A 10424-nucleotide genomic window follows, 5' to 3' on the forward strand; every position below is an offset into this window, starting at 1 on the left:
ATGTTTAAATTTAGGGTTAAGAAATATAAAAACCTAAAAGAGATAGCTCACTCAAAATTAAATATTATATAATTCTGTCAATATATACTCACCATCAAGTGAAACAAAAAAGGAGACATTTTGCAGTATTTATGCAGCTTCTTTATCTACAGAACAACGAAAAGACAAAAAGCACCATAGAAGTATCATAAAAAAGTTTTTAAAAAAAAGACTTCTCAAGGCTGAAATCATATCGGTTTTAACAGATTTTAACATTTTCATTGAATAATGGTCTAAATTTTACTCGTGTGACTTCATAAGAACTTCACAACATGTGACTTCACATGAAATATAGATGCGTGATAAATTACTGTTATGGTTATTTTATATTATTTTATTTATTTATTTATTAAAAAAAATGTTTGGAGCTTGACACGCGAGGTCACTATAAAAATATAAATAAAATAAAATGTAAAATGTATTGGGGGTGAGTGAATAATGACACAGTTTTCAATTTTGATTGAACCATTCATTTAAAATATAAGAATTATTGAATATATTGACATAAAAAAGGACAGAACCAGATAAAAAAAAAAAAAACCTGATACAAGCTCACACAGTTGGCTCATCCAAAATATTAGCATTTCCCTTGTCAATACATCACATTCTATGTAGAAAACAATGTTATTATGTGCCTTGAATAAGACTAAAACAATCAAAGTCAGGAGTATTAGCATGCAGTGCTAGCTTTTTCTCTCAGAATAGTTTAGCAAAGGATGAACATCATGTTCCCAGCGCAGTGAATTCCCAGCAGGGGAAGAGTGCCATCTTTGGGTAATGACAGAGTGAATCTGTCTAACCACACTCTCAACATTGTTCCCAATACAGGGATTTACACAACAAAATAAACAGTATATCAATTTAAAGCTGAAGTGTGTACTTTTATGCAAAGAAAAAAACATTTATGCTCTTCCAGTTTAATAACTATAAACAAGACACTAAAACTTTGTGGTGTTTTGAAAAAAATTATCTTTTTGAAAATTCTGCCCAGCATGGCATAGCAACAGTGGCTCAGCCAATGATGTGAGTTTGGGGGCGGAGTCATCTGTTTGTTTGACCAATGACAGACAGAGGCAGTGTTCTGAAAACCTTCTTGAGAACAGTCATTATTTTTGCTTCATTCGCCACTGCTAGAGGCACAAAAATGACACAGAAACGGTAAGACATATTCAATTTAATAATTGATAATGAATTGTATGAAGGTTTCTACTTCATTAATTCAATGTTAAACTCTCTAATCAAGATACAGGCCAACAGAGTAATGTTTTAGATGTGATAAACATCCTGTGGCGGCATTTATAATGACACACAAGCCCCTCAGTTTCACAGCATCAAAACCTCATTTGAACAGCTAACGGCGCTGAACCCATCTACTGGTCTACTGGTCTATAAAACATACAAAGCCAAAGAACCCAGCAGGGTGAGTGTTTGATCAAGAAGTTGGATGAAATAAATACTTTCTTTCCCCCTGGTGCTTCAAAATACAGACCATACATAAAAGTGAAGAGGAGTTACCTAACTAGAGTCTAGATGATAGCCTCCGCAGGGACTGTATCAAAAGGCTCTTGGTTTTGAGCACCACATTAAAGCATATCAGATGATTGCGTCCACTTGCGATAACAGTAACCCTTAAAACAGAGTGGGCTCATTATCCCGAGGAGGCTTCCCCTTGAGTTAGTGTACTCAGAGCAGCAGGGTTTAAGGTCAAGGAGACCAAAATGGTCCAATTAGCAATTTTGAGTGCCACAGATATCTTTATCTGGATGGAGAACATCTCAGTGGCAATTTTCTGAATGAATGTGCAATTTTTCGGCAAGGATTTGAAAACCTGAGTGAATGTGAGGACTCAATGTAACACCCGTGAAACAGAGGTCTGCAGGCTCAACCGTTTGACATCAACATCATGTTCTGTCACAAAAACATCATACCTGTCGAATTTCAGAACTTTTCAGACATTTTAGTCCATTTTCAATGATTTCACCAGAGCTGAGGTGCAAAAATTAAAGTTCATGCTAGAAATGCACCAATATTACAATTTCGGTCAATACAATAAGTGAATAATTATTTTGATGTTACAGCCAAACCGATAGGTGGCCTACAATAAAACAATCTTGAAAACAAAACAGTTTTGTAAATCAGTAATTTTATATGTTACGTACATTTAGGCATCATAACATTATAAGTTAAAGTATGTAAAACAATTTTTTATTTTGAGAAGACTGAAGATTATACGGAACATTGTTATTAAATTATTAATAACAAAGTAAAATAGACATATAAATATACAATATTATAATATACAATATGAATAGATTAATTCATTTTGAGATTTGGTAAACATTCAATTTAACACCGTTATTAAATTATTAGCATCATTAAAGGTGAAGATTTAAAAACTTTAGAATTACATTTAAAGATCAAAATAATTTAAAGATTCAAATTAAATTACTAAAATCCCTAATCAGTCAGTAATCAACATTTCACTTAGACATTCACCAATATTAAAATTCAGGCCAGTATCGATAAGCTAAAAATTATTGTCATGGCCGATAACCGTTAAATGACCAATATTCAAAAAAATATAAGTTATTTTGTCTAAATAAATAAAAACAAACCACTTAAAACTAAAATCAGTCATTTTAAATGCTACAAGTACATTTTGGCATCACAATGTCATAATGTTCAGTATGATAAATGGATATTTATTTTGACTTGCTAAAGATTACATTTAACAAAGCTATTAAATTATTAGTGTTTTTAAAGATTTCTAGGCTTAAAGACTTTAAGTGGTATTAGATGATGGCCACATCATCTGATACCAATAAATAAAAAAAAATGTGTAATATTGGATCCCTAAGTGTACCGATGTATAGCATCCCTAATTTACACCATACCACAACTACAAACAATACAATAAAACGTAAAAAAAAAACAGTTTTTCAGTCACTTGGTTTCTACAGTGTTGCGCTGACTGGTTCCACTCACAGTGAAAACACAAAATACGGCTTAAATGTGGCTACTCACAGAACTGACACGATGTCCCCTCGCTGTACTTGATAGTTCCTCACACTCCAGCGGTTGAGCAGCACAACATCAGGTGACGACTCTCCGTCTGGGTTTAAGGATGGCTGAGAAAGATTCATTCCACATGAGTCAACACGGTTCATAAATTCTAGACTCAAGGTTTTATAAATTTTTCTTTTTGGTCTGTGATATATTGCTTTAATCCTCCATACCACACAAACTTCCCGAACTACTAAGCCAACTCTAAGAATAAACGTTAATAAAAAAAAAAGTTAATAAAATAATAACTTTGCTTTAATTTTGCTCTGGAAAAGAGCCTCTGTTCTTCATTCAGCTTTTTGACTGACGGCATCCTAAGGGTAAAAATAACATCTAAAAGTTAACTTCAAAACCGATTTTTTTTAGACTATTTGTTTTGCTCTTAACTCTTTTGTGGTGGTATATCAAACAACTTGTGTGTGACGAACCTTCTCAAGCATGCAAGTCGTCGACTGACTTGATACACGGGCCTCCAATGAATCATTAAGGGAGATCTCGATGAGCCATTTCACGCTTGCTGGGATAATTGACAGAAATATCTTTTATCTGTCCTTCTAAAATAAATATCCCGACGAGAGTTCCCGCCTAGAGAATTTATCTGTCACAGCTGGGCGCTCTATCTGTTTTATTCAGACACATTTTCTCATTCTGCATTGGTGTCAGCTTTCAGCATTGTCAATGGACTGACTTATTTGGATTCAAAGACCATGGGTGAAGTGGGAAAAGCCATTAGCAAATACATAGCACTATAAACCAAGACAGAAAACTGGACTCCAACAGGAAAACAACAACACCGTTTTAGTTAGTTAGTGTTCATTAGGTACATAATGAACCATTACTTCTGTTTGGCGAGGAAATGAGCATGGTGTATTCAGACAGTTTTCTCTCATTATTAGAGGTGTCTTTCATCATGGTCTTAGTGCTATTAGTGCAATGTTTAGCAAATTTGGTTTGATTAAGTCGTAATGCAAAGTCCTAACATAAGTAAAAGGTTATTAATGTTTAAATAGAAGAGCTTGTTAAGGTAAAAATCTCTTTTCTTATTTTTTAAGGCTGAGAAATATATTGAATATTTACAATATATTAGCAATTATTTTGACGGTAATACAAAAATCAAGTGAATATGGTGATTTTAAGGCGCTTTTTATTGGCTGTTACGTTTACTAAACTGCCATTAAACTACACTGTAAGAAATAAATCTGTAAAATAACAGAAAAAGTACTGGCAGCTCATTACCAGGACTTTATCCATTAAGTTTACAGACATTTCCATTAACTCTAAAACACAATGCAATGCAGTGTTAAATTCAAAATACATACACATAAAACATCTGTAAAAAATAAATATGGAAAATTCCTTCAAATACAGTACATTGTGCCCCATTTTTACAGACTTTTTTAGAGTGTAGTTTCACAACACTTTTCGTCAGTAGACAGAGATGTTTTAAATGTGATTTAAACTTGGACAAAATAGTAAGTTTGACTCCTTTCTGTGATTTGTATGAATTTGCATCATTCCCAGTATAACATTTTTCAAATATATTTTTTAATACATAATAAATATTTAAGAATATTATTATTCTGCTTTATTTTAAATGAAAATGCTTACATATTACTGTATTTTTCAGTAAACTGAAAAAAATCTAATAAAATTGTAAAACATATATAGACATGTTTTAAATATCAAGATATATACTGAATGTCCAAAAATATTTTATTATATATATATATATAAACTCTCAAGATATATTACATTTTATGACAATGCAATTTTTTAAAATTTGGTGGCTTTTTATTATTTTTATTATACTGTATATAAATTATAATACAGAAATAGTGAAGAAGGGAAAGAAAATTACTATGGCCACAAAAAGGGTAACGTGATAAAAAAAAAACTGCCACTAAACTTTACTGTAAGAAAACTTGCAACCCATATGAGCACCATGGCTTAACGTGCGAACCACTGTGCCACAGCTCCGACTTGAACTAACTTGTAAGTTGTTACAAGAAAAATGCACATCTTTGCAAACTTTCAGCAAAACTAAACTAAACCAGATTCATCAAAACAACAATATTACCAAGTTTGATAAAGTGACATCCCACCTGCATTGAGGCACCTTCCACGCGTGCCACATAGGCAAGACGGTCTAAAACAGTCACCGTCACGGGGACGGCTACAAAGAAGCCACTAACAAAAGCTTTAAAGTATCTTCGCCCAAAGCCCGTCTGTGCCATTGCCTGAAGAGAGAGAATGAAAAGAGAAAATGACCTTGGCTTGTTCAAAAAGTTGAGCTAGGCAAATTAAACATCTTTTTTTCAGAGTCTGGTAACATCTTATGAAGAAATAATTCAAACATTCAACAAAATATGGCTGTCTAAGTATTGAGAAGTAGTCTCTCCACAGCAAAAAGGCATGTTTCAAGGATATGTTGGATGAACTAAACTTACAAAGAGCACAAAAGTATCAAAAATAGACCAGACAACCAAGCTTAACTTTGTGCCTCTGAGCATGAACTATCTTGTGTTGAGTCAAATTGTAAGGGACTAGTGAGGTCAAAAAGAAGAAAACACTCATAAAGCAGCCAATTTAATAATGAATTTAGTAATTGCACCTATCTGCAGCCATCTATGGGCCGTATTCACAATGACAAAACTCGTACACCCAACGCATTAGGGCAGAGAAGCCCACTGAGGCATTGAAATTGAATCTGACAAGAGCACGTTTGCTCTAATACCATTAATTGCTAGTGTGATGCTTGATTTGGAGGTACACGGTATGTAATTATGCTTCTCATTCATTTTACAGTTCACCACAGTAACAAAAAGGCGAGGAACAGCTTGTACGATTTTCCCAAAAAAGCCCTCAAGGTCCCCAGCAGCAAATTTGCAGACTTACTGGAAAGCACTTGAAGAAAGTCTTGAAGCCATTTGCTTGCAGGAGGGCATTCAAGAGGCTCAAAAATCAGAGACTACAACAACTTAGCAGAGGATCTGGGAGATGTAGGGTAAAAAAAAAAAAGTGTTGAGCGAATCATAACGCAGTGCAGGATTTGTCAGGGTTGCACTGCTGTGAGCCAGATACGGCTCAAGCAGGGAAAATGACAAAAATCTCTTTTGTGGTCGCAAAAAGACTCTCTCTGCTGCGTGTGTAGGCTACCCGAGGCAACACAATCAATATAATACAAACACTGATTATTTACATTTTGCATGAAACAGCATTCGCAAACCACTTCTGTAATGAGAAAGTGAAAAGTGTGGAAGACTAAAAAAATTATTGCTTGAAGTATAAAACGTTGGGAGATATAGTCACGTTACAGGAAGTAAAGTCGCAATTATAACAAAGTAAATCAAAATTACACCTGTGCTTGAAACATAAAATTGCAGGATACTTGAGGATGTGTTTGCCTAGCTACACAAACAACACTGATAGTAAAAAGTCCTACCTACAACACATATAGCATATTCGAAAAATATGTCGTCTGACTCTGAGTAAGCCATTATAGTTTTTTTTGTTTGTTTTTTTGCTCAAGAATGCAGTTTTGAGCACCGACTGTTTATGTACGGACTGAAAAATACATTTCTAAAGCAAAATTAATCCGAGTGTACTATTGGCAATAATATAAAAATGCCCAGAATTTCTTAATAATAATTATTACTTATAAATGAATTAATATTATATGTAAATAATATTCAATAGCTTTTGATGCATACACTACTGTTCAAAAGTTAGGTGTCTATAAGAATTTTTAATGTTCTTGAAAGATTTATTTGATAAAAAAAAAAAATACTGCAAACTCCAATAATATGAAATATTATTAAAATTTTAAATAACTGTTTTCTATCTGAATATATTTTAAAATGTAATTCATTCCTGTGATGCAAAGCTGAATTTTCAGCATCATTACTCCAGTCTTCAGTGTCACATGACCTTTCAGAAATCATTCTAATATGCTGATTTGTTGCTCAAGAAACATTTATTATTATTATCACTGTTGAAAACAGTTTATGAAGTTTATGCTGCCTAATATTTTTGTAGAAACTTTTTCAGGATTCTCTAATGAACAGAAAATTCAAAAGCACAGCATTTATTTGGAAATCTTTTGTAACGAATAAATGTCTTTACTGCCACTTCTGGTCAATTTAATGTGTTCCTGCTGATATATATACTGTATGTATATATGTCATAAGTTATTGAAATTTGATTATACATGATGATTTGTTTTTTCTCTGGAAGACCTTGCAAAGTGCTGAATCAAACACAATAAGTGCAGAAACATGTATTAAGAAAGCAAACAGGGTACACTTTGATTTCCCGTCATCTTCTTCTAGCAGATTCATCTCTCATGTGTCTTACCCTGCGCTGAAACTTCTTGTAGTGTTAAGTATTCATTCAGCGGGTGAAGAGCTGCGTCTCACACAAGAGTGCGACTAATGAACTATAAAGACAACGAGCGGCTACATTATCCATGGAGTTCTGGGCAGACCTGCCAAGTGCCAGCTGTCAGGTTGCTCTAACAATAATCCCTCACCAGCACATACAGTGAGAGATTGCCAATCATGCTGGTGCCACACAACACACGATGGCCTTTTTTCCCAAAGACTTCTATTTTTGCTTGTCCCTCCACTGAGCCACAATCCTATATTTTTACTTCAGGCTACACATAGAGAGCGACACAATGGTGCAATGCCCTCTATATAGATGGTTGGCACATGCCACGAGGATCTCAAAGGTGTGTAAAGTGGAGCATCTAATAGTTTATTCTTAAAAGCGGGCAGATGGGAGAATCTAGGACTGGTGCACGGTGATCAAAAGAAAGCACTGAGTTCATTTTTCATCAAAGGCTGCTTTCAGTTTCAGAGTCGAGAACATTTTCCACCATTTTCCACGTGCTACGGACAGAAATAAAACTGTGAGCGATAAAAACCAAGGTTGGCACAGCAGGTGTGCAACATATATGGATTTTTTTGTAGCCGAGTCCAATTAAAGATGTGTTTCTAGAGTTGAAAGCAAATGCCTGGGTAATATTAGGTGACCACTGCACACAGCTGCGGAACGGAGCATGGTGGTCTCATGCCAGCAGAATCGATTTATCATATGCTTCCCGTTTATAATTTCCAACCCATTTATCCTGCGAGTAATACTGTCAAATATGCCACCTGCATAATGTAAAACCGTAGCCTGATACCCTTGTTTATGCATACCTGAGCGTAGCCATTTTAATTGCACCAGTCATCAAATGTGTCCAAAAATACTTAGTGAACTCGCTGCTTTGGGGTAATTTGCAACCGCAATGACAGATTTCCCACTCTTGACAAGGCAATTTTTGGTTTCCTTGATTCATGGGCCTATTTTAACAGTGCATTTCACAACACGGCGCTGACAGACCGAATCTGATTAAATTATCTCAATGTGTGCACCTGTAAGTATGATTTCAGCTGGAATGCTTGACCATTAGTCTGCTTCACAGCAGCGGTGAGATTAACGATGTGCTGCAGACAGCTGTAGATGAGCAGACAAAAAAGAATGAGGCTGACTCACAATATATGGTAAAACTGTTTAAAAACTGTTCATATGCAAAAGTCAAAAGTTTGTGCACACTTGACTGATTTTAAACAGTCTACATTTATTAATATGTTTCAATTAATATACATCTTATCTTAGCTATTATGTATTTTAAATGAGATTATTTGTATATTTGTAAATAAAAAATTAAATAAATGTTCATATAAACACCTTTTGTACAAAATCTCAATGACAGGCTATATGAAATACTTTCAAAAAATTGAGCAGAAAATTTATAATCTATTAAAAATGAGAGATTTTTATTAGTTTTATTAATATTTTTCAATCCACTTTCAATTTGTAAAGAAATTCATATTGTATATATAAATATATATATATATATATATATAATTTTGCACAAACAATTATATGTAGTGTAGCAGTTTATAGTTTTAATATGCAGTTTATATATTTATTATATATGATTATATGATTATATATTATAATATATGATCTGATATATTTAATATATACTAAATATTCCTTTAATTGAAACAACAATTTTATAGTGCAAAGCCAATTTGAAGTGATGTTTTCAAAAGCTACTGATTAGAAATTCAAAATAATCTTATTCATTAGGGTAGCTTCGTTAATTAATTAACCTAGAAACTAAATCCAGCACTCATATGGGAGAATGACCTCTTTTTATATCACTGTCTTCACATACCTTTATATGAGATCTATATGGCAAAAATGAAAAGATACTGATCTTTACTCCTTAACTGAGTGACTGTGATGGGAGGCAAACAAGCAATGCCTGCGTCTCAAAACATAATGAGCTGACAACCTAGAAGGCATAAACACATTTGGGACAATCAATATTTTTGGGCATAATAGGTGTGCTTTAAATGTCTATGGTCAAAAATGACTCAATTCTACTACTTTTTAAAAGAAAGTGTAAGCATACATATACATACAATTTTAAAATGCTATTATACTGTATTACCTTTACATAACCTTTTTATATTGCATGTTTAATTTAGCAAGTGCTGTTACGTTAACCTTCCGGATATAAAAACTATTATTTCCCATTTTTAATATCATTTTTTTTTAAATGTCTTGACTTACAACTGTCTGTTTAAATTAAACGTTTACAATTGTTACTGAAAAACAACTTGAAAACAACTTGGACATGGAAGGTTGAGTAAAGTGCACTGCATTGTGGGATATAGTATACTGTGTAGTATACTACTATTTGTAGTATTTCTGGCACGTATACAAACGAACTACAAGTTTTGAGACACAGCCTGAGCTCTGACAGATCGGATGTACCGGTACAAACAACACAGTTACTACATTAGCAAATGTATAATAAGTTGTCATATTTTTTTTTTTACATCTCTATTGTTTCATTTTGCTGTGTATTAAGTTGAAAACTGCGACACTAATTCACCCTACATCAGTAAATCGTCCTGTAGTTTAGTGTTTATGGCGACCACGCAGGTCATGTGGCTACCACTATAAACAAGGGCAAACAGTGGGTGTGTGATAAACTTCATAACGGTGGATACAATTATAATACATAAGCAAAAGTGAAGCATAAACCCTTCAGCACTAATAAGGTCTGAATGCTGAATATCAATGATTTCAGACGCGTGTCAATACACTCACCTAATGTCTTTACGTATTTGTGCTGTACGTCTCGCCGTTCAGTACGTCACTACGCTCGCTGCTTCCGGGTCCTAAAGCCCTCCAAACTCATTCATAATATTAGCCGGAACAGACTAGTGTATGTTTAGACAAGTAGGCTATATATATAT

General features: G+C 33.8%; 1 protein-coding gene across 6 annotated transcripts in view; it reads right to left on the bottom strand.

The window, feature by feature from the left end:
- Positions 1-10335, bottom strand: part of LOC107716721 (mitochondrial inner membrane protease subunit 2) — a 117178-nt gene extending 106843 nt beyond the window's left edge. For all 6 annotated transcript variants that reach the window (XM_016523258.1, XM_016523259.1, XM_016523255.1 and 3 more), the window contains exons 1-3: positions 10276-10335; positions 5205-5339; positions 3064-3167 (exon numbers count right to left, since the gene is read on the bottom strand). In XM_016523258.1, the coding sequence (XP_016378744.1) occupies positions 3064-3167; positions 5205-5336 (236 nt within the window). In that variant the 5' untranslated portion in view covers positions 5337-5339; positions 10276-10335. The remainder of the gene's footprint in view (positions 1-3063; positions 3168-5204; positions 5340-10275) is intronic.
- Between the last annotated feature and the right edge of the window lie 89 nt (positions 10336-10424).

Source organism: Sinocyclocheilus rhinocerous, unplaced genomic scaffold (genome assembly GCF_001515625.1).
Source record: "Sinocyclocheilus rhinocerous isolate Xijiao unplaced genomic scaffold, SAMN03320098_v1.1 scaffold1201, whole genome shotgun sequence".
Taxonomy (NCBI): domain Eukaryota; kingdom Metazoa; phylum Chordata; class Actinopteri; order Cypriniformes; family Cyprinidae; genus Sinocyclocheilus; species Sinocyclocheilus rhinocerous.